At 42.1% G+C, this 25,483-nt stretch overlaps 1 protein-coding gene across 2 annotated transcripts in view; it reads right to left on the minus strand.

The window, feature by feature from the left end:
* Window positions 1-21,670, minus strand: part of ly75 (lymphocyte antigen 75) — a 180,320-nt gene extending 158,650 nt beyond the window's left edge. Inside the window, exons 1-2 of one of the 2 annotated variants that reach the window (XM_073047388.1) lie at window positions 21,543-21,670; window positions 1,087-1,464 (exon numbers count right to left, since the gene is read on the minus strand). In XM_073047388.1, coding sequence (XP_072903489.1) covers window positions 1,087-1,464; window positions 21,543-21,567 — 403 coding nt within the window. In that variant the 5' untranslated portion in view covers window positions 21,568-21,670. Of the gene's footprint in view, window positions 1-1,086; window positions 1,465-2,533; window positions 2,711-21,542 lie in introns of those variants that run through there. The other variant, XM_073047387.1, reaches the window with a different exon arrangement.
* Window positions 21,671-25,483: the final 3,813 nt, after the last annotated feature.

The following is a 25,483-nucleotide window of genomic DNA, read 5'->3' on the forward strand; positions in this document are numbered from 1 at the left end:
ATTCTGTACTCTCAAAATTTCACCTTTGAAGGCCTCCCATTTATCAAGTACACCTTTGCCAGAAAGCACCATATCCCAAACCACACTTGCCAGATCCTTTCCAATTACATCAAAATTGGCCTTTCTCCAATTTAGAATTTCAACCAGAGGGCCCAGTCCCGTCCTCCTCCATAATTATCTTGAAACTAATGGAATTATGATCACTTGGTGGAAGTGATCTCCTACACACACTTGTCACCTGCACTGTCTTGTTCCCTAATAGGAGATTCAGTATTGCACTCTCTCTAGTTGAGACTTCCATATATTGACTAAGGAAACTTTCTTGAACACTTTGACAAACTCTTTCCAATCCAGCTGTTTTACAGTATGGGGGTCCCAGTCATTGTGTAGAAGGTTAAAATTGCCTAATCTCACAATCTTCTCCCTCTCCCTACAAATTTGTTCCCCTAAAAGGAAGAGTAGTCTGGTACAGGCCAGACTAAAAGTGGTCCATCAGTCCTCCAAGTTTTGGAGTTCAGCTCACGGCCAACAACCCTGACTAGTAAAACAAATTTGCTATGGAAATAGCAATGAAGAATTCTTCTACATCTGATGTGACAGTATTTCCCAGTCTCCATCCAGGACTTGCCTGACTGACAGTAGTGAAAACCAAGGATGAAGACCTGAACACCATTAGAGATGGTGCCCTAAAAACCAGTGGCATATCAGACTGTAGGTAAGAAAATGGTCTCACTCTATATGACAGTTTCTGAACTACTAAAAAGATTTACAAATATAAGACACCAGAATTAGGGCATATTTTCCTTAAATTTCACCTATTATCTGGCAAGGATGCAGAGAAGTTTGTGGAATTCTGACAAGAATAAGACTTAGATATGCATCTTCAGGATGTACAGCTGAATCCAAATTCTGCCTAAATTTTCCTAAAATAGGAATATTTCACAATCTTCTACAAAACTGATTAACAATGTTATTCAAATATGCAGAGTTAATTTTTTTCCCAAAATGTTATTGTTCAATGTAAATAAGCTGATTTGTACAACATTCTTCATATCATTACGAACTTAAAATTTCACTATTACTTACCATCATAAGCCTGCTCGCAAACGTCGTTGTCCGAGCTGCTTTGTCTCCACTTATCAATTGCATCAATGCCCACTGTTGGATAGCTGTTTTTAACAGTCAGTTTATTGGAGGAGCGGCTATATACTGTTCTATCTTTGCATCGCCACCACAAAGCTATACCTTCTGCATCACATTCAAATACTTTCAATGGTTCTGCTTTGTTGAAAGTATCAAGACCAAGGCATTTTTTAACTCCAATGTTAAACAGCCGATGCCTGGATACCCACTTCCATTGCTGAAGCTCCTCTTGTTGATTGCATACGTCCATTATAATTCCAAAAGAATTTACTTTGAGGCATCTTGTAGTATTCTGGTGCTGGATAGTAAAGATGCCATTACCTACGGGGCAAGAGGAAAATTAGAAATACGAAAAACTAAAACAATTAACTAAAAGTTTGATAAAATAATAACAAATTTAGGTGAAACGTCATTTCACAAAACAGGAAGTCCCTCACTAGATGAAGTAAAAATTAATGCTGTAATTAATTCAGAAAAGCTCAAGGCTTCGCCAGTCTTCTGCAATCAGGATGAAATACAATCCAACGGCACCCTGATCAAAATGAATTTAATGGCAAGTGTGATTTGAAGCAAAAGCGAGTTAGAAGCTTTACTTTCAACTGCTAATTGTCAACTGGGAGCAGGTCACAGATGCTTAGCACACGTTGACAGCCACTGAAAAGGTTTATCAGTGAGAATGTCATATTAAGTACTAAATAACAAGCTGGTGCCTTGGAGCAGTTCATGGCATTGTCCATTTCCAAATGTACCACGTGCTGCATAAAGATGCAAGATTTATGTCCTGCGTGATAGTTATAAAGCTGTCTGGAATTTAGATATTTTAAGCTCAGCTACCTAAACCAGAACAGGTTCAAAACAACGAGGGGCAAACAAAGTCCAAATCTTAAACGTTAAAATCATAAAACTGCAGATAGCCTTAATCTGAAATAAAAGAGTGCTGGAAATATCCAACAGGTGAGGCAGCATCTATAGAGAGGGAAACAGAACAAAGATCTAAACCGAGAAACTGAGTAGTTGTTTTAACTGCGAAGTACAAACTCTTCCCCCGCAAAAAAAGCTTCAGGTGAATGTAGACAGAGTCCAACTTCCAGTTAAGACTCAGTATTCAGAAAATCATCACAAGCCACCCCAACAAGAAACCAGCTGCAAGTAAACAGCCGGGCGAATTCTTTCTTCACCCATACTCTGAAATTGTTGGAACTAAGCCAAGGACTATAACGCCACTGGAGAAACAAATGTTTATTCTTCTTCATCATCTTTGTACACATATTATTAGCATACCACGTAAAACACGTTAACGCGATGACTATTTTTAAAAAATCTATAACGTTACTAAAAATTCTAGAGCAGCAAAACGCACATACAATTTTCACACTAAACTTAACCGCACCTGTAGTCTGAGAAGACGTTACAAAACCACACGCAAGAAAGAGGTCAAATATTAGAACAAAATAAAAAGAAATCTGTCCGGTACACCAGCTCTTCATGCCTACGCGATTTCCAGAATATTTCTGGTGCTCCCACTGTGATGCCGGCAGAATATAAAATTAACTGAGCCCATCCTCGCCTCTCTCTTGCTCCTCACAAGCAACGCCACAGTTGATTGGTGGATGCAGAAAGTATTTCTGCGAACATGCCCTCATTGGTTAACCGCTTAACATCGCGTTCAGCACACTAACTCGAAAGTGAAAGCCTTTGCCGTCCAAATTTCCCCTAGAATTCCTGTAAAGCTCTTTGAACTATACAATTTACATGAAAAGGGCTCTATAAATAAACTTATTATTGTTGCTATTGTATGTTTTATTTTTTCTCTCAGTTCAAGCTGTGCTTCAGACATTACCAAACACACATAGCCAGGCGATCTCTGTTTGAATTGAGCAAGTACTGAGCTTTTATATCTGGGGTGAGACCTCACTCCGTGCCTAGGCTTTAAGGAAACTGAAAAATCCAACAACGTGTTTTCATCCCGATGTTAATGACGCAATTAATAGGAAAAAAAACATAAATACGACCAAAATAATAAAGTTAGTTTTGAGAGAATGAGAATGTAGGTTAGATATTCTATAACAATATTATGGGCAAAAGGGTGGCCAGGGAGTGAAAGGGTCGGTCCTCTAAGGATTAGTGTTGTCGTCTATGTTTGTAAGCTCAGGAAATAGGAGAGGGAGTACATGAATACTCCAAGTCTGTATTAGTTCAAAGTACGTTTATTATGGAAGCATGTATACTATATACAACCTTGAGGTCCATCTCCCTACAAATTAATTAATGAATGAGACAGCTCTACCATGGCACTATTACTACTACTACTGCTTAAATACTTCCAGTCTGTACTTACAGTCAAGAACGTCCACGAGGGATCTAGGATGAGCCAGCAAATTCAATACAAAATTGGCTGAGTGTTAGTGAAAGGCTGCTTTTCAAGTTGATGGCACATGACTAGTTGTATGCTAAAGGGATCAGTGCTGGGCACTTCATAAACACAAAAAAAAGTCTGCAGTTGCCGGAAATACAAGTCAACCCACACAAAAACTCTGCAGGTCAGGCAGCATCTATGGCAATGAATAAGCAGTCGACGTATCGGGCCAAGACTCTTTTTCAGGACCCTTTCCATTAATGATTTGGATGAGAACAGTGGTGGATTGATTATTAATTTTTGCAGATGACACCATAATTGGACAGTGAAGAAGATTGTCTAAGTTTACAGCAGGACATAGACCAACTGGGAAAGTTGTAATAATGATTGGCAGGTGGAATTTAATTCAGGCAAGTGCAAATTGATGTATTTTGGGTTAAACTAGGAAAGGATAGTGAATGGCAGCACCATGGGGAGTGCGGTTGAACAGAAAACCCTTGGGTACATGTACATACCCCCCGGAAATGGGAACACATGCAGACGAGGTGGTGAGAAGGTGTATGGCATGCCTGTCTTCATCAGCTAAGGCACTGGGTTTTTGTCATGTCACAGCTGTGCAAGCCATTGGTTCTGAGTATTTAATGCTTAAGAGTACTGTGTGCCCTCCAAGAGGATCACAACCTTGTCAAAGGGGTTGGAGGCTTATGTGCCTCAATGACCAAGAGAGTTATGTTGGCTTGGGCTCTTGGGAGGGTCTCCCATAGCAAACAGGTCAAAGGGTAGAGGCCAGACTGAGCGTGCTCCAGGTTTGGGGGTTCAGCTCAGGGCTAACAATCCTGACAGGTTAAAGACATATAGTTACAGAAACAGCAATGAAGAATCCTTCTTTAACTGTGTGCGACAGTATGGACAGATGGAGATGGAGGACTTTCATTGCTGCACTAAATGCTAGTGTCAGAACCAGCCAGTAAGTAAGTAAGTATTGTCTGCAGTTCTAGTCACCAAACTATAGGAAGGACTACCATCACAAAAGTGACTATAGAAATTAGCTAGAGAGGGTGCAGAAAAATCACAAAGATGTTATCTTGGATTGGATTATATGGTAGCATTGTGGTCAGCACAACACTTTACAGTCAAGAGAAAGTCTGCAGATGCCGGAAATCTGAGCAACACACCCAAAATGCTGGAGGAACTCAGCAGGCCAGGCAGCATCTAGGAAAAGAGTACAGTCAATGTTTTGGGCTGAAACCCTTTGGCTTTTGGCCTGAAATGTTGACTGTACTCTTTTCCTAGATGCTGCCTGGCCTGCTGAGTTCCTCCAGCATTTTGTGTGTGTTGCTCACAACACTTTACAGTACCAGTGATCTGGGTTCAATTCCCACTGCTGTATGTAAGGAGCTTGTGCGTTCTCCATGTGACCGCATAGGTTTCCTCTGGGTGCTCCAGTTTCCTCCTACTGTCCAAAGATGTACCGGTTGGTAGGTTAATTGGCTGTTGTAAATTGTCCTGTGATTAGGCTAGCATTAGATTGGAGGATTGCTGGGTGGCACAGCCTGAAGGGCCAGAAGGGCCTATTCTGTGATGGTAACAAATGTCTGTTTCCAAAACTAGAGGGTTCAGGCTCAAAGTGAAAGAGAGGAATTTTAAAGGGGACCTGAGCAGTAAATCAAAACCCAATATCTTGAATGGCAGTGATGCTTCACTACCAGACGAGCTCAATGCCTTTTATGCTCATTTGAAAGGGAAGAATAAAACCACAGCTAAGAAGATTTCTGCAGCATCCAGTGATCCTGCGACCTCTGTCTCAGAGGCCAATGTCAGGCTGCCTTTCAGAGGGTGAACCCACGCAAGGTGGCAGGGCCCGATGGAGTACCTGGTAAGGCTTTAAAAACCTATGTCAACCAACGAGCGGGGGTATTCAAAGACATTTTCAATCTCTCGCTGCTACAGTCGGAAGTTTCCACCTGCTTCAAAAGAGCAATAATTCTACAAGTTGCCCATGAAGAGCAGTGTGAGCCACCTCAATGACTACCATTGAGTAGAACTCACATCAATGGTGATGAAATGCTTGAAGAGGTTGGTAATGGCCAAAATCAACCCCTGACTCAGGAAAGACCTGGACCCAATGCAATTTGCCTATCGCCACAATAGGTCTACAGCAGATGTGATCTCAATGGCTCTCCGCGTGACCTGGGATCTTCTGATCAATGCAAATACCTATGTCAGGAGCCTGTTCATTGATTATAGTTCAGTGTTTAACTCCATTATTCTATAGTCCTGATTAAAAAGCTACAGAACTTGGGCCTCTGTACCTCCCTCTGCAACTGAATCCTTAGCTTCCTAACCAAAGACTACAATCTGTATGGATTGGTGATAACATTTCCACCTCATTGACTATCAGCACTGGTGCACACCAGGGATGTGTGCTTGGCCCACTGCTCTACCTGCTCTGTACTCAAGATTAATTGTGTAGCTAGGCACAGCTCAAATGCCACTTATAAATTTGCTGATGATAAAACTATTGTTGGCAGAACCTAGATGGTGATGTGTTCAGGAGCAAGATATACCAACTAGTCAGGTAGTGTCGCAGCAATAACCTTGCACCAAAGAGCTGACAGTGGACTTCAGAAAGGGCAGATGAGGGAATACAAACCAAACCTTATAGAGGAATCAGAAATGGAGAGTGAGAGAGAACTCAAGTTCCTGGGTATCAATATTTCTGAGGATCTAACCTAATCCAAACAGATCGATGCAGCTACAAAGAAGGCAAGACAGTGGCTATATTTCATTCAGAGTCTGAGGAGATTTGGTTTGTCATCTAAAACACTCGGTAACTTCTACATAAGTACTGTGGAGAGCAGTCTGACTGGCCGCATCACCATCTGGTATGGGGGGTGCACAGGATCGAAGTAAGCTGCAGAGAGTTGAAAAATTGCTCAGCTCTGTCATGGGTATCAGCCTCTAAGGTATCAAAGCCACCTTCAAGGTGGCAGTACCAATGATCTGGGTTCAATTCCGTCTGCTGTCTCTAAGGAGGTTGGGTACGTTCTCCATGTGACCGCGTAGGTTGCTGCTGGGTGCCTCAGAAAAGCGGCTCCCCTCATCAAGGACCCCCATCACCCAGGACATGCACTCTTCTCATTGTTACCATCAGGAAGGAGGTACAGAAGCCTGAAGGCATACACTCAGTGATTCCTGAACAGCTTCTTTCCCTCTGCCAGCTGATTCCTAAATGGACATTGAACCCAAGAACACTACCTCACTACTTTTTTGTCTGTTTTGCACTACTTAACTTAATTTAACTATTTTATATATCAAAGCCATCTTCAGTTAATTCAGTTTTTTCTTTATTTCTATATTTATCATGTATTGCATTGTACTGCTGTTGCAAAGTTAACTAATTTCATGACATATGCTGGTGATATTAAACTTGATTCTGATCTGAGACAGATGTTTCCCAGAACAAATGATGCCAAGATTAAGGAAGGCATGTTGTTGGTCCGCAAATCAAACAGGTCATCAAAGACCGGGAAATCTATTGGGACCGGAGAAAATTGGATAGCAGGTTTTCAAGGATGTTGCTGAAAATTTTGGCAACTAAAGAGCGCCAAATCACGTGCAGCTGGTTGACAACACGCTTCAAGCATACAAAACCTTGAAATGCAACATGCCACTAAAGATTCATTTTCTGCAGTTCCATTTAGATTTTTTCCCTGCAAGTCTTGGTGCTGTCAGTGACGAGCATGGTGAAAGGTTTCACCAGGACATTGCAGTCATGGAGAAACAGTATCAGGGCAACTGGAATTCATCAATCCTGGCTGAATATTGTTGGACACTTAAGCAAGAAACCTCAGACAGTGAGTACGAATGAAAATCATCAACAAAACATTTTTAGCTGAGTTGAACTATTGCAAAGCGTCAGCACCACCACGCAATAAAGTGCATTATATTCAATAAAAGATAATTTCTTGTTACTTCATAGTCCTACATGAGACAAGTAGCCTGAAATTATATTTGTATTCAGCTTCAAGCAGTCTATTGCAAACAAAAAAATTTCTGAGGAAGCAACACTCTTAAAAAAAATTGTTGTCCAGTGATATTGAGAATATGAGATTTTAGATCTTAGACGTCAGAACAAAGGGCTTATTCCTATGATGCACTGTTCTGGTTTACAGTTCATCTGTCATGGCCCTGCACCCATATCTTGTCTTTAAGATTGTCATAGCCAGGGGAGTTAGTGGGAATAAGCTTTCAATAGCTATAAAATGCTCCCAATGGCATGTGCCTCAAATAACCTCTGACAGCCAAGTCCAGCTCTTGGCCTTCACGTGTGGCTTTGCTACGAAGTCCAGCTGAACCATTCCTACTGACAAGAGATGGGGCAGAAGCGGGTTACTAGCTCCCTAAAACCATTCGCATTGGGCAGATAGGTCTCCTCAGCCATGGCTGGGAGCTCAACTAGGAGAAGAAAAGCTCTGATCTCAAACTTCTGCTGCCTTGTGGATATACCTGCTCATGGGGAAGGCTTCAGGAGTAAACCTCGAGGAAAATTCTGGAGCTGGAGTTCCTGAGGCAGTTCTATGTTGAGTTCAATGCTGACTGGCAACTTCTGTGATGTCGCTGGTACCAAACTGTATTGGTCTCTGCCATTCCTTTTGATTCATCAGCTGTGTGGAGAGGGGGAGCCTGCTGTGTGGACAACAACTTGCTCTCCATATCACATTGCCCTGGCTTTTGTATCATGTAGACAGCTAGGATGCAATATTCATGGTTGGGCCCAACCAATGGAGGGCTTCAATATTACCTTGAAGCCATTCCATATCACCTTCAGAACCAAGCTTTTAATCATAGAGGAATACAGCTTTGGACAGGCCATTCAGCTCACAATGTTGTGCCAGGCTTGATATCGATTTATACTACGTCCAGTTCAAAGTATCATCCATTTCCCTCCATTCCTTTCATATTCACTAGGCTCTCCCAAAGCCTCTGGAACTCCACCAAGCTGCCTGCCCACAGTGGTATCCCAGCAACCCATTTCTGGCACCTATAAACCTTTGCATAAAAAGAACCTGCCCCTCACAACCCCACCGTACCTTACAACCCTTTGTTTTGCCTGAAGCCATTCCGAGCCTTAATTGGAGGAGGTGGACGGCTCTGGGTCTACAATGACCAGGCGTAGAGGTGGTCTTTTCAGCTCAAACAAACAACATACTTCTCATCATCACTGACCCCACTGACCTGCAGAGGGGGACTGTACGTCTTCTCAGCCAGGTCTACTGCAAGGATTCATTGAGAGAAATGCCCCCTACTCTAAATAGGTCAGTGGCTGGTAGAATTTCTGTAATGCTACAAAGCCAAACAGCTAAATTCCCAGTAATAGACTGTGGGGGCGGGGGGGGGGGGGCGATGGTGTGCCCCAGTGACTGGCTGTGTGGAGGACAATGCACTCCAGTAACCAGCAGTGTGAGAGACCGTGCTCCCCAGTGATTGATTATGTGGGGGACATTGCACCCCAGTGACTGGGTGTGTGGGGAACAGTACACCCCAGTGACTGGGTGTGTGGGGGGCAGTGCACCTCATTGATTTGATGTGTGGGGAACAGTGCTCCCCACTGACTGGGTGTGTGGGGAACAGCGCATCCTAGTCATTAGTAAACATGGAAGTAATATGTATGCTCTTCTCATCCAAGTTAAGATGAACAAATGGGGCTTTGCACTGTTCCCTGCAGGACATCATCAATCAGTCTGCCAATGTGAAAATAACCCATTTGTTCCGATTGACCATCTACTGTTCATTAATCAATTCTCTCTGCACATTAGAGTATCCCTCCAATCCCCAATGATGGATTTTTATTTAATAATTTCTGTGTGCACCTGATATAATGCCTTCTGAAAGTCCAAATGCCCCTTACTAATGATCTACTCTGATTGCTATAATTTCAGATGAGTTGAACAGATTTGTCAAATATGATTTCTCTTCCATGTCACCCACCTAGCCTTGTTATTATTTGTAAGTTACTCTTCTCCAGCATTTTCCCTGTCACAGATGTCAAGCAAATGGATCTATGATTCTTTGATTTCCCTCTTCCTACTTTCTGGATTATGGGATTTTTTCAAAAAATATTCTAATACTTTTAGGGTAGTTGTTTCCTTCTGATCTCTGGGAACAGCTGAAGAATGCATGGAATTAGGGAAAAGACATCCAGTTCCTTCATTATCTTTAGATCCATCTCTTACAATATATTGGAATACAGGTAATCGTGTGGGTCTATTGGTTTTTGACCAATCCATATATTTGCTTTTTTTAAACAAACACAAGTTTATTTCAGCTCCTCATATACTATAGATCTGATTTACTCCATCATTTCTGGAAGGTTTCTACCTTCTTCCATTAAACTGTTTCTATCACTTCTTTTGCATCTTCTTTTTCTTTTAAATGTGATTCTGCTACTGTTGGAGCCTGTGATCTATGGTTCAATGGTGTGTTTTCGAGCTGTGTGTGTTTTCACAAAGAGGAGGGGTCCCAGAACAGATCCCTGCGAAACATCACTGGTCACTCTCCTCAATGCAGAATACGAACCACCTACAACCACCCTTTGCCTTCTGTGGGCAAGCCAATAGCAAGGTCTCCTTGTATGCCATGCCTCATTACTTTCTGAAGGAGCCTTGCATGGGGAACCTTAGCAAATGCCTTACTGGAATCCATACAGACTACATCCACTGCTCTACCTTCATCGATGTGTTGTGTTACATCCTCAAAGAATTCAATCAGTTTCATAAGGAATGACCTGCCCTTGACAAAGCCATGCTGACTATCCCTAATCAGATTATGACTCTCCAAATGCTCATAAATCCTGCTTCTCAGAATCTCCTCCAACAACTTGCCCACCACTGAGTAAGATTCATAGGTCTATAATTTCCTGTTGTTATCTCTACTCCCTTTCTTAAACAAGGGAGCAACATTTGCAACCTTCCAATCCTCTGGTAATTCTCCTGCTCCTATTGGTGATGCAAAGATCATCACCAGAGGCTCAGCAATCTCCTCCCTTGCTTCCCACAGTAGTCTGGGTATATCTTGTCCAGTCCCAGCGGCTTATCTAATTTAGCACCTTTCTAAAGCTCCAGCACATCCTCTTTCTTAATGTCTACACACTCAAGTGTATCAGACCGCTGTAAATCATCCCCACAATTGCCGAGGTCCTTTCCACTGGTGAATACTGAAGCAAACTCAAACTACCTGCGTCTCAATATCACCAAGACCAAGGAGATGGTGGTGGACTTTAGGAGATCTAGGCCTCATATGGAGCCAGTGATCATTAATGGAGAATGTGTGGAGCAGGTTAAGACCTACAAGTATCTGGGAGTACAGTTAGACGAGAAGCTAGACTGGACTGCCAACACAGATGCCTTGTGCAGGAAGGCACAGAGTCGACTGTACTTCCTAAGAAGGTTGGCATCATTCAATGTCTGTAGTGAGATGCTGAAGATGTTCTATAGGTCAGTTGTGGAGAGCGCCCTCTTCTTTGTGGTGGCGTGTTGGGGAGGAAGCATTAAGAAGAGGGACGCCTCACGTCTTAATAAGCTGGTAAGGAAGGTGGGCTCTGTCGTGGGCAAAGTACTCGAGAGTTTAACATCGGTAGCTGAGCGAAGGGCGCTGAGTAGGCTACGGTCAATTATGGAAAACTCTGAACATCCTCTACATAGCACCATCCAGAGACAGAGAAGCAGTTTCAGCGACAGGTTACTATCGATGCAATGCTCCTCAGACAGGATGAAGAGGTCAATACTCCCCAATGCCATTAGGCTTTACAATTCTACCGCCAGGACATAAGAACTTTTTATAAGCTATTATTAATGCTTTTTGAGATAGTGATTTAGATGCATATCATTTTTTTTACTGAGTTAAGTATTGTATGTAATTAGTTTTGCTACAACAAGTGTATGGGACATTGGAAAAAAAGTTGAATTTCCCCATGGGGATGAATAAAGTATCTATCTATCTATCTAAGTATTCATTAAGTACCTCCCCTACCTCCTCTAGCTCCATGCACATGTTTCCACTCTTGCTCCTGATCGGTTCTATTCTCACACGGCTCATCCTCTTGCTCTTCACATACTTGTAGAATGCCTTTGAGTTTTTTCTTAATCTTGCTTCCCAAAGCCTTCTCATGGCCCCTTCTAGAGCCTGAGCTCCTTCCTAGCACCCTTGTAATTTTCTAGAGCTCTAACAATATCTAGTTTCTTGAACCTTTTGTAAGCTTTTCTTTTCTTCTTAACTAGATTTTCCACAGCCTTTGTAAACCATGGTTCTTTTACCCTACTATCCTTTCCCTGCCTGAATGGAACATACCTATGCAGAACTCCATGCAAACATTTGTCACATTTCTGCCATGCATTTCCCTGAGAACATATGTTCCCAAGTTCCTGCTTAATAGCATCATAATTCCCCCTAACTGAATTAAATGTTTTCCCAAGTTGTCTGCTCCTATCCCTCTCCAGCGCTATGGCAAAGGAGAGAGAGCTGTGATTATTACCTCCAAAAATTTCTTCCATTGAGAGCTCTGATACCTGACCAGGTTCATTTCCGAATACCAGATCAAGTACAGCCGCTCCTCAAGTTGGTTTATCTACATATTGTGTCAGAAAACCTTCCTGAACACACCTAACAAACTCCTCCCCATTTAACCCCCTTGCTCTAAGGAGATAACAGACAATATTAGGAAAGTTAAAATCACCCATTACAACAATCTTAATATTATTGCACCATTCCAGAATCTGCCTCCCTATCTGCTCCTTGATGTCTCTGTTACTATTGGCGGGGCTATAAAAAGCACCCAGTAGAGTTACTGCCCCCTTCCTGTTTCTGACTTCCACTCACAATGACTCCGAAAACAATCCCTCCATGACTTCCTCCTTTTCTGCAGCCATGATGCTATCCTTGATTAGCAATGCACTCCCCCACCTCTTTTGCTTCCTTCCCTGTCCCTTTTGAAACATGTATTATTCTCCACTTCCTGATAACTTTCTATACAGTCTGTTACAGCTTCCTTTAATCCATAGACTGCACTATTGTATGTTCAAAGTTCAAAGTATATTTATTATGAAAGTACACATAAATTATACAACCTTGAGATTCATCAACTAACCCCCAATGCACAGAGAGAGAGAGAGAGAGAGAGAGAGAGAGAGAGAGAGAGAGAGAGAGAGAGAGAGAGAGAGAGAGAGAGAGAGAGAGGGAGAGAGGGAGAGAGAGTGAGGTATTGTGCAAACAGTAAACACAATTAACAGCATTCAGAACTACAGTGAGTGCATAGGCCCAAAGCTCGGAGCAGACGCTTAGCCTCAGTTCATCACAGGGCGGGGCAAATCGTAGCGAGGCTTTACACACAAAACTCATGGTAGCTGTTGCAGGACACAACCTCTGCCTCAGCGTCATGGAGCAGTGGGCAGACCGGTCCGACCCTCGCCTCTGGTCCCGACATCCTGCTTTTTCAATTTATCTGGCCTGGTGTTCAAATTGCCCAAACACCACGTCATCTAGGACCTGTGCCTGCCACATGGATATGCTTTGGGCATCATAAATAAGGCCAAAAAAGCATCAAAAACTAGCTGACATTGAATGAAGGTCATTGACAAAAGAGTCTAGTGACATGGGGACTGGATTACACTGCAGGGGTTGCAATGGACTCATTTTAAATTATTAATGTACCACAAAAAACTGATCAATAGATTTCAACAGAAATAAAAATAATCACTTGCCTGGATCTTGTGAATATTGATGTTCCGGATGGAATTGTCAGCCTTTACCTTCTTGATAAAGAAGTATGTCTGGGAATTCTTTGCACACATCTGCAAAGGTATGTGCTTAACCTACAGTCAGCTTCAGAATACTAACTGTGAATTTTGTTTTGCTCCTGAATTCCTGATGGGGTCCTAGAGCAGAGATCCTCACTGTTAAGATCCCCCGGCTTTTATAGAACATAGAAACATGGAAATTTGTGTTGAGGAATCATCTCCTGGAGGAAACCAGGAAACTTTATGATTTATTATTTTTTCAGTAAAATGCTGAATAGATTTTAATATTGAAATTATTTCTTTAATTTGTCAGATAATAAAAACTGTTACAAGTTCTCGGCAGCTCTAACATTCACCAGATCTGGGTAGGGATTTTGGTGGTTGGCAAAGTTTTCAAATGGGTCTCCCTCAGTGTGATGAGAGAAACCCTGGCACTGCTTAGGCCTGGCTTCTGGCGTCTGGTGCATTCACTTCATCAAGATAGCACCTCCATCTCATGTGGAAGAGATTGGTGGCTGTGGAAAGTAGATATAGTCCAGAAAAATTATGTGACGGGACACCGAGGCAAGGATGGTTAGGACCCAAGTGTTGGAGTGTCCAAGTCTGGAGTTGAGACACAAAATGAAGATGAAATGAGGACTGGGTTCTAAGCTAGATGCTAGGTGAAAATCGAAAGTAGAGCAGATGATTGAGCACTGAGCCACAGTTCAGGGACTCTTTAAGTATTAAAACCCTGGTGCCAAAACATGGCCGCCAATTATTGAGGTGGCCCTGAATCTTTAAAGGAGCCACTCCAGCTATCCATTTTCCAGAGAGTTAGAGCACTAAATCCCGGAAGCCGGCGCGGTGGGGTGCGTGTCATAACAAATTAACCATCATGAATGAATAAAGCACAAAGTGCAGAAGAGTGTGGGACCTATGCTAACTACTTTTCATTCATGCAGTTATTTTTTGAGGTAGAGGATATGGGCTTAGAAGTTGCTATTGGAGTAATCTTGAGGATAATTGCAGTGTATGTTTTAGATGAGGTCAAAAATGAGTATTTCTTGTCAGTACTTACTATGGAGAAGCCACGAAAGCATAAGAATTCGGAAAGAGAATGATGATGTCTAGAAACCTATCCACATTATAAAAGAGGAGCTGCTAAAAGTTTTGAAGTGCATATTGAATCCCCAGGCCTGATCAGATCTATCCTAGGATATTATGGGAAGATGAGGAAAAAAATTGCTGGGGACCAGGCAAAGATATTTGTGACATAATTAACCACAGGTGAGGTACCTGCAGACTGAAGACTGGCTAATGTTATGCCTTTGGTACAGAAGAGCTGCAGGTCTACGTCAATGGTGGAAAAATTACTGAGGTAGGATCTATCTGTAGTTGGAGAAATGAAGACTGATTAAAAACATGAGAAAATCTGCTGGAAATCCAAAGCAACACACACAAAATGCTGGAGGAACTCAGCAGGTCAGACAGCATCTCTGGAAAGGAGTAAACAGTCATTGGTATTTTTCATTAGTGTTTGTGACTTTTTACTTGAAGATTATGTATTACTACTTTAAATGTTGGTCAGTGTTCTTTCACTGTCAAAACCTTTAATGCAGTTTCCAAATTCACCGTAACTATTTGCTGTGCATTTAAACAGAAACCCTTCATGTCACATTTACAATCACCTTCATTCCATGTTTTCTAGCTGTTAACCTCTGCAGCAGTGGAACTGGTTTGGTCTCTCCAGACTTTTGTTTTTGTAAGTTACAATGCCATTCATTCCATTGCCTGCACTGCTGTGTGTTCATAGTACATTTATTATGAAAGTAAATTGAAATTAAGCAACCTTGATATTCGTCTGCTTACAGGCAGCCGCAAAACAAGAAACCCAAAGGAAACCAAATTAAAATAATTTCCACATTTCCACTGAAAACGTGGAAAATGTGTCATGTACTGAAGGTCTATATAATATTAGGCTCAATAATTATAAGAAGTAGTGGTCTTAGTACAAAACACTGCAGAATTACACTATACACTACCCATTAATATGAAGCAATAAACGATATTTCATTATTATTCTGCAGTTCCTGATAACTTTCTATCCAGTCTGTTACAATGCCATTCATTCCATTGCCTGCACTGCTGTGTGTTCATAGTACATTTATTATGAAAGTAAATTGAAATTTAGCAACCTTGATACTCGCCTGCTTACAGGCAGCTGCAAAACAAGAAACCCAAAGGAAACCAAATTAAAATAAAGACCAACCTCAATGTGCAGAGAGAGGAAGAAGGAAAAACACAAATCATGCAAACAATGAACACAAGCAGCATCATTCAGAACGAAAGAGACCCAAAGACTGGAGCAGACCCACAGCCTCAGCCTCAGTTTATCACACAGCGGGGCAAATTGTAGTGAAGCAGCCGTAGCAGGACATATCCTCAGCGTCAGGGAGTAGCCAGCAGAATCCGGTCCTTGCTTCCGGTCCTGACACCACGCCTTTCCAATCCACCTGGCCCGGTGTTTAAATTGTCCAAACAATTTAGCTTGGGCTCAGGTCCTAGGGTTGTCCCCCTAGGATCTGGGCCCTACCACATCGATATGCTCCTGGCATTCCTAAAGGAAGCCAAAAAAGCAGCACTAGCTGACATTGAACGAAGGTCATTGACAAAAGAGTCTAGTGACATGGGGACTGGGTTGCACTGACAGGGTTTGCAATGGAGTCATTTTAAATTATTAATGTACCACAAAAAAATTATCAGTAGATTCCAACAGAAATAAAAAGAATCACTTGCCTGGATCTTGTGAATATTGATGTTCCGGTTGGAATTGTCAGCCTTTACCTTCTTGATAAAGAAGTATGTCTGGGAATTCTATGTATACAAGTGCAAAGGTATGTGCTTAACCTACAGACAGCTTCAGAATACTATCTGTAATTTTTGTTTTGTCTCTGAATTCCTGATGGGGTCCTAGAGCAGAGTTCCTCACTGTTGAGATTCCCCGGCATTTATGTTGAGGAATCATCTCCTGAGGAAACCAGGAAACCTTCTGACTTTTTTTTCAGTAAAATGCCGAATAAATTTTAATTTTGAAATTATTTCCTTAATTTGTCAGACAATAAAATCTATTAAAAGTTCTCGGCAGCTCTAATGTTCAACAGATCTGGGGTAGGATTTTGGTGGCTGGCAAAGTTTTCAAATGGGTCTCCCTCGGTGTGATGAGAGAAACCCTGGCACTGCTTAGGCCTGGCTTCTGGAGTCTGGCTTATTCACTTCATCAAGATAGCACCTCCACCTCATGAGGAAGAGACTGGTGGCTGTGGAAAGTAGATATAGTTCAGAAAAATTATGTGATGAGAGACTGAGGCAAGGATGGTTAGGGCCCAAGTGCTGGACTCTTTGGGACCGGAATCCCACAGAGGTTGATGTTGGGACTGCTGCTTTTTACGATGTATGTTAATGATTTGGACTATGGGGTTAATGGATTAAATTTGCCGATGATACAAAGATAGGTGGAGGAGTGGGTAGTGTTGAGGAAACATAGAGCCTGCAGAGAGACTTAGATAGCTTAGGAGAATGGGCAAAGAAGTGAAAATGAAATACAATGTTGGAAAGTGTATGGTCATGCGTTTTGGTGGAAGAAATAAATGGGCAGACTATTACTTAGATGGGGAGAGAATTCAAAATGCAGAGATGCAAAGGGACTTGGGCATCCTCGTGCAGGATACCCTAAAGTTAACCTCCAGGTTGAGTCTGTGGTGAAGAAGGCGAATGCAATGTTGACATTCATTTCTGGAGGTATAGAAGATAAGAGCAGGGATGTGATGCTGAGGATCTACGAGACACTCGTGACACCACACTTGGAGTATTGTATCCTTTTAGAAAGGATATACTGATATTGGAGAGGGTTCAGAGAAGATTCACGAGAATGATTCCAGGAATGAAAGGGTTACTATATGAGGAATGTCTGGCAGCTCTTGGGCTGTATTCCCTGGAGTTCAGGAGAATGAGTGGGGGTGGAGGGGGATCTCATGGAAACATTCCAAATGTTAAAAGACCTGAACAGATTAGATATGGTAAAGTTATTTCCCATGGTAGGGGATTCTAGGACAAGAGGGCACGACTTCAGGATGGAAGGACATCCATTTAGAACAGAGATGCAGGAGAAATTACTTTAGTCAGAGGGTGGTAAATCTTTGGAATTTGTTGTCATGAGTGGCTGTGGAGGCCAAGTCATTGGGTGCATTTAAGGCAGAGATAGATAGATTCTTGATTAGCCAGAGCATCAAGGGTAGGGGGAGAAGGCAGGGGAGTGGGGATGACTGGAGGAGCTGGATCAGCCCATGACTGAATGGCAGAGCAGACTCGATTGGCTGGATGCCCTACTTCTGCTCCTGTATCTTATGGTCTTACGGAATTGAGACATGAAATGTGGATGAAACGAGGAAAGGGTTCTAAAATAGATGCTAGGTGAAAATCTGAAGTAGAGCTGATGACTGAGCATTGAACTTTGGTTCAGGTGCTCTTTAAATAGTAAAATCATGGCACCAAAACATAGCCACCAATTAGCGGGACTGGTCTGAATCTTTAAAAACACTGTGCCAGCGATCCATATTCTGGAGAGTTGGAGTGTCTGAACCCTGGAAGCTGGTGTGATTGGGTGCGTGTCTAACAAATTATCCATCATGAATGAATAAAGCACTGAGTACAGAAGAGTGTGAGACCTACGCTAAATGCTTTTCATTAGTTATTTTTTGAGGTAGAGGATATGGGCTTGTAATTTGCTACTGGAGTAATCCGGATGGTAATTGCAGTATATGTTTTAGGTGGTACTGTGTGTACGGCAGTTGCAGTGCACGGGTAGGAACACACAACGAGAGAAGTTAGGAGGAGAAACTAGGGGACAGGAGGTAGCTTTGACACGTAAGGAAAAGGACAATGTGGTAGGGAAGTGTTCAGCACACTTTACAGCACCAGCGATCACCAGTCGGAGTTCGATTCACGCCACTGTAAATAAATGCTGTGGCTTCCTCCCACATTCGAAAGATTTACAGTTAGGGTTAATAAGTTGTGGCAATGCTATGTTGGTGCTGGAAGCACGATGATATTTGTGGGCTGCCCCAACACAATCCTCGCTGATCTGATTTAATGCAAACAATGTCTGTTTTCAGTGTAATTTTGACAAATGATTCTAATCATTAATCTTTAAATCATATAAATATATCATATAAAAACAAAAGAGAAACAAAGGAGAGAGTTGGTCCCCGTAAGGATCAATGTAATTGTCTCTACGTGGAAGCACAGGAGATGGACAAAGTCAAAAATTAGCATTTCTGGTCAGGAGTTACTGTGAAAGCTTAAGAGTTCAGGGAAGAGAATGACAAAGTCTTGAAATCTATCCACATTATAAAGGAGGAGCTGATAGAGGCCTTAAAGTGAATATTGGTGGATGAATCCCCAGGGCGTGATCAAATGTATCCTAGGATATTACTACTAAGGAAAAAATTGGTGGGGACCAGGCAGAGATATTTGTGACATTATTAACCACAGGTGAGGTACCTGTAGACTGAAGACTGGCTAATGTTATGCCTTTGGTACAGAAGAGCTGCAGGTCCATTATGGCCTGCTTGGACCTCAAAAAAATTCATTATTCAGTTCTTAATTCGGATCTAAAGTTCCATAAGGTCTGGGGACCTTTTATCGAGTACTTTCATAACCTTCCTCGTGACTAGGGTTTTTTTTTCTTCTTTTCGGTCCCTTGCTTTCAGCTCCCTTTTTTTTTCTGGTAGTAGGCATTATTATCCTCTGTTGCTAAGTGTATTCACAGTCTGGGAGTTTGACTGTCCGGACTTATACTCTCTATACTGTGTGGTGGTCGGTCTGGAGTTGTTGTTGTTTTTTTTCTTGTGTTGTGGGGCTTGGGGAGGACACTAAGCTTACTTGTCTTTAATTTAGGTGCCTTTTTGTTAAATTCTCTTCCTTTGTAGCATATTGTTATTGTATGCCTAATTTTGCACCGTATTGATGCTCCTCATTGGGATTTGGGGTTTTTAATTTGTAAAATGTTTTGAAAAACTAATTAAAAAATTTTTTTAAAAAAAGAAGAGCTGCAGGTCTACGTCAATGGTGGAAATCTTTCTGAGGTAGGATCTGTCTGCATTTGGAAAAATGAGGACAGATTAGAAACATGAGGAAATCTGCAGATACTGGGAATCCAAAGCAACACATATGAAACGCTGGAGGAACTCAGCAGGTCAGGCAGCATCAATGGAAATGAACAAACAGTCAGTGTTTGGGGCCAAGGCCCTTCATCAGGACTGATTAGAAATTGTCAACTTGTCTTTGTGGTTAGCTGTGCCTCACCAATTTGATTGAATTTTTTGAGGAAGTGACCAAGAGGTTTGAGGATGTTAGAGCAGTAAAAGTTGCCTAAATAGAATTCAGCAAGGATTTTGACAAGGTCTAGAAGATCCGATCATATGGGAGTCAGAGTGAGCTAGCCAATAGGAGACAAAATTGGCTTGAAGGAGTCAGAGTGTGGTAATAGGGGGTTGTATTACAGAGTGGAGGCGTTTGACGAGTGGTGTGCCACAGGGATCACCTTTGGGTCCCCAGTTGTTTGACATCAATATCACTGACTTGGATGAAACATGGTTGGCATGAATGATAATTTTACAAATGACACCAAACCCTAGGTCAAATGGGAAACCCTCTCATTCTCTCTCTCTCTCTCTCTCTTTCCTTCCTCCCTCGCTCCCTCCCTCTCTCTCTCTCTCTCCCTGTTTTGAGATTTTGAGGTATTTGAGGAAGGCTGAGCAGGCAAATAGAGCTATCTTATGTAGGCAACTTGGGTGCTATGGATAAGTTGAGTTGAACAGTCTGCTTCCTTGCTGTATAACTCGATGACTCTATGACTATCAAGTAAAGAGGAATTATGGTACAAGATTAAATGGTCAAGAAGTTCTATGTAATTTAAAATGTAAATCATCATTAGATCATATTTGACATACTGTATATTCCCAAAAGTGCATGTTGACAGAGTGTTCAGTAAAATTTTAAAAATCTAGGTATAAAATTGGTGAGTGTTGTAATGTGAGTATTATTAAAAGTAAGTTAATACTAATCGGGAAGCTGTTGGTAACAAGAGGCGGGTTTCTGGGCTTGGCGGGGTTTTTACTTCCGCTCTTTTTACTCCCAGTATGCATCGTATATAGTTCCACCACCCATGCCGCACGAGGTACCTGGAAGCCTCTGTATTGTAAATATCATTTGCCGTCCCAGATAAAGATGCTCTTTCGGCCATAAAATTGTCGAGTGGTCTTTTGTAAAGTAGAAGTTACCACAGTGAGGATGAAACAAAATAAAACATTTGAATGCCCCAGTTGTAGCAATGTGTCTAATTCCAGTCACCTAACTTTAGAATGGTTTTGAAGCTCCTGGAGAGATACAAGAAAATAAAACTGGAATGGTTCCAAGAAACTGGCATCATTCTACTTGGAGTAAAATGAAGTTTGAGAAGATATCTGACGTAAGTATGTGGAAGACTGGGGATGGTTGATATAGGATAGACAGAGGCAAGCACTTCCCCTGTTCCAAGGGCAGGGTACATAGATATAAAAATTACGGCAAAAATACAAGGGCATGGGAAGTAAACATTTTTAAGTAGTTGATTTCTGGAATTCACTGTGCAGCAGTGGTGGAAACAGATTTATTTAATGCTTTGGACGAACGCTTAAAAGAGACAAATTTGAAAGGTGATGGGAAAGAGCAGGGAAAATGGGGCTAACAAATGGAAAATTAGCAGGATAAATTATATCATATTATGCTGCAAAAACTTATGATTCAACAATATCATTCATATTTTTAAAAAGGAACACCCAGTATTTCCATGGACACCAAAAAAATCATAGTCTCCTCCTCTTAAATTATAGGAAAATTAATGAAATCTACCCAAAAATGTAATAGAAAATAAACATCAGAGCTGAATACATAATGCAGGAATTGACTTAGATTACAGAACGGATAATTATAGTTACATATTTGAAGTTCCAGAAAGAATGGACAAGGGTAATGTAGAATATGTGATACATTTGCAAGAAACACTGCGCATTAGGCTTATAATCGAGTTTAGTGAACATGGGGATGGGAATTAGTAATGGAACAGAGAGCAAACTAGATGCATTCGTATCAGCAATTTATCTGCCTCCAGTACAACCAGTGATTGAACAGTAAGATTTGTTGAGGGAACTTTCAAGATTATAACTCACTTGAAAAGTGATACCATGCCCTCATGGAGTCCGACCTATTTTGAACCAGGCGGCGAGTTGCCTTCCGTATTAACCTTTGTGGCAGGAAAGGGATGAAGTGACTGCTGCCATAACTTCTTTTCGCTGTAGTCAGCTGTGAATTGTCTTCAAGCTTCTGACTGAGAAAGGCTTAAGTACCAGCTAGTACGGCTCTCCCACTGATTCTGAGCCTGCTGAGTACAGACTTTTGTCCCTAATAGAATATATAATTACTCATTTTGTGTTACAACTGCTGAACCAAACAAAGGGTAAAATTCTTGTAAGCAATGCCAGTATGGTCAGATATAGTCATGATACACAGTTCCTAAGGTGCATGATTAATCCCTGTCAAAACTTAGTGTTTTTTTTCATTCTTTGACTTATTTATCTGACTTGATTAATAACAAACAATATGGCTCATCACTCATTAGGTTCTTTTTTCATAGGCTTCATAGCTTTCCTTAATAGACTTGTTGGTTTCTGTTAATGCTTTTTAGACATGGATGAGTGGCAGTCAAAGCACATTAAAGGATAAGCTGGTTAAGTATGAGGAATAAAAGTGGAAATGGTGTGATGATCAATAATGATGGGAAAGTAAGACTGGAACTATCATTGGGTGGAGAATTCTGTTGTGTTTTCCTGCTGACTTGGTCATGGATTCCTTTGTCAGTAAATTGCTGCTAGTTTCCCACCCTCACATAAAATGTGGGGAGGGTGTGGGGGGCAGGAGTCTTGGATCTTGGGCAAGGTTTGATTGGCGTGGTTTGTGGATCTGACTTATTTAATTTTTGGAAGGCTCTGCAGTTCATGTTGTACGTGTTTCTGATTTCTGGTTACTCCTTTTTTTATTGTTATTTTGTGCAATTTTGCTCGGGGTGGACTGACTGTGTCATCCTGCAGTCAGCGGATGACTCAGCACTAAACTGAACAGAACTGGACTAAAATGAACACCCCTAGACTCTTTCTGGGTTTCTGTGGTTTGACGATTGATATTCTGTGTGTTGTTCACTTGCTTTATGCCATTTTCACAATTTGTTCTTTATTTGCGAGTTGGGTGTTGATGTTTTCTTTGAATGGGCCCCATGGTTTTCTTTGGTTTGTAGCTATCTAAAACATAGAACATAGAAAGTAACAGCACATTACAGGCCCTACGGCCCACACTGTTGTGCCAACCGTGCAACCTACTCTAGAGACTGCCTAGAATCTCCCTAGTGCATAGCCCCCGATTTTTTTTTAAGCTCCGTGTACCTATCTAAGAGGCTCTTAAAAGACTATTGTATCCATTTCCACCACCGATGCTGGCAGTGCATTCCACACACCCACCACTCTCTGTGTGAAAAACTTACCCCTGACGTCCCCTCAGTACCTATTTCCAAGCACCTTAAAATTATGTCCTCTCGTGTTAGCCATTTCAACCCTGGGAAAAAGCCTCTGGCTATCCACACCATCAATGCCCCTGCGAAAATCTGCAGATGCTGGAAATCAAAGTTATACACACAAAATGCTGGAGGAATTCTGCAGGCTCGGCAGCATCTATGGAAAAGAGTAGATGTTTCAGGCCGAGAATCATCATCAGGACTCTGCATCAAGGACGGAAAGAAGGGTTGCCATTATTTTTATGGAATTTCTTTTCTTGGACCCAGTTCCCTTTTTCTGGTCTCCAAACTATCTTGTCAGGTTCTTTTGCTTTCTCTTGAATTCCTATAAACTCTCTCAATTTTTTGAGGATGGATATATTAGGTATAGGTGATGGCTGGCCTGAGTTAGCGATCAGGGTGGATTGAGGTAGACATTGTACATTAAGAAATTAAGTGTAAGGTTCTTTACTCCCAGGAAGTTGAGCAAGTCATTTAACTCTTCTATTTTGCAGTGTTGAGGAGGGCAGAAGATTAAACAAAATACCTGTTTATTTTGTGTGTGTGTATATATATATATATATATGTACAAAAGTATATATATAATGTATGTCAGTGACTTTCTGTGGGCTGCAGGAAATTGTACCAGTTTTCCGCTTAAATATGCTCCTTTTGGATCCACTTTCACTTCAATCTGCAGCAGGCAGACTTCCTCTTGACAATGAACTACGAAATTACATCAATGATTGTCAAATGTCACATCCGACGGTAGTATGCGGAGCAGTTAAGCGCGGCAGCTTTAAGTGTCAACGCTGTGGCCGAAAACGTAGCAGGAGAGAAGGGTTTCAAACCAGGCTGAAGCAGAGAGGGATGAGGCCTCCTCTTCCAAGCTTCCTGTTGGTGAATATACATTCACTTGAAAATAAAGGAGGCAACTTTAACCAGGCCTGTCTGAGGAAAGCCCTGCCCAATTATCACCAGCATGTAACCTGTTGCGCTGGGGGTCCCAACACACTAGACCACTGCCACACTGCCTATTTGTTCCTTCCCGAGACTGCATTTTGGCAGGTCAGATCATTTGGCTTTACTCCTACTACCTGCATACAGATAGAGTCTAAAGAGCAAGGCTCCAGAGATCAAAACAACTAAGAGTTGGTTGTGGGAGGCTGAGGAACAGTGACAAGATTGCCTTGAGTCAGTGGACTGGGCCATGTTTGAGAACTCATCTGTGGACCTGAATGACTACTCCGGGGTTGTTACAGACTTTATTAAAACAAACGTAGATGAGTGTGGTCCCATTAGGTTGTTCAGGGTTCTCCCCAATCAGAGGCCCTGGATGAACAATGGAACCCAGACCTTGCTGAGAGTCAGATCAGAGGCATTCAAGTCTGGAGATCAAAAATGCTGCAAGATCTGCAGGTATGATCTCCTGGAAGCCATCTCTCAGGCGAAGTGCAAACGCTGGACGAGACTGGAATCAACGAGGAATGTTCAACAGCTGTGGCAGGGCTTGAATGCCATAACCTCCTACAAACCTAAATCTTGCGAGCTTCACTTCCAGATGAGCTCAATGGCTTCTCTGTTTGCTTTGAGCACCAGAACAGGGAGGAACCATCATGCACCACACGTCTCCTGACGATCCTTTGGTCTCAGTAGTTGAAGCTGATGAGCAGGCTGCCTTCAAGAAAGTGAATTGCAGGAAAGCATCCAGGCTGGATGAAGTCCAGCAGGCCTGTGCCGACCAACTGGCTGGTGTATTCACAGATATCTCCAACCTCTTGCAACAGCAGTGTGTGGTACCCGCCTGCTTGAATAATACCGGTGCCCAAGAAGAGCATGGTAACCTGTCTAAGTGACTATCACCTAAGTGGCACTTATAGTGATGAAGTGTTTTGAGAGGCTGGTGTTGAAGCTCCTGTTTGAACGGTGACTTGGATCCACTCCAATTCACCTACCGAAGCAATTAAGCCTACAACAGATGCCATCTTGTTGGCTCTTCACACAACTTTACACATGAGTCTTTACCCGTGATGAACTCTGGAACATCTGGTCAGAAAGATGCATACATCAGGATGCTCTTTATCCTTTACAGCTTGACATTTACCACCATCATCCCCTCAAAACTAATCAGTAAACTCCAGGACATGGGCCTCAAGACCCACTTGAGCAATTGAATCCTGGATTTCCTCGCTTGTAGACCCCAGTCAGTTTGGATTGGCAGAAACATCTCCTCCACAATCTCTATCAGGACAGGAGCACCAGAGGGATGTGTGCCTAGCCCCCCGCTCTACCCGCTTTACACCTATGACTGTGTGGCTAAGCACAGTTCCAACACCTTATACAAATTTGATGATGACACCACTGTTGTGGGCTGTATCAAATGGGATGATGAATCAGCATACAGGAAGGAGATTGAAAACTTGGCTGAGTGGTGTAATAGAAATACACTCAAATCAGCGTGAGTTAATCAGTCTGATGGCCTGGTGGAAGAAGCTGTCCCGGAGCCTGTTGGTCCTGGCTTTTATGCTGCGGTACCCTTTCCGAGATGGTAGCAGCTGGAGTAGATTG

The sequence above is a fragment of the Hemitrygon akajei genome, chromosome 5, assembly GCF_048418815.1.
Source record: "Hemitrygon akajei chromosome 5, sHemAka1.3, whole genome shotgun sequence".
Taxonomy (NCBI): Eukaryota; Metazoa; Chordata; class Chondrichthyes; order Myliobatiformes; family Dasyatidae; genus Hemitrygon; species Hemitrygon akajei.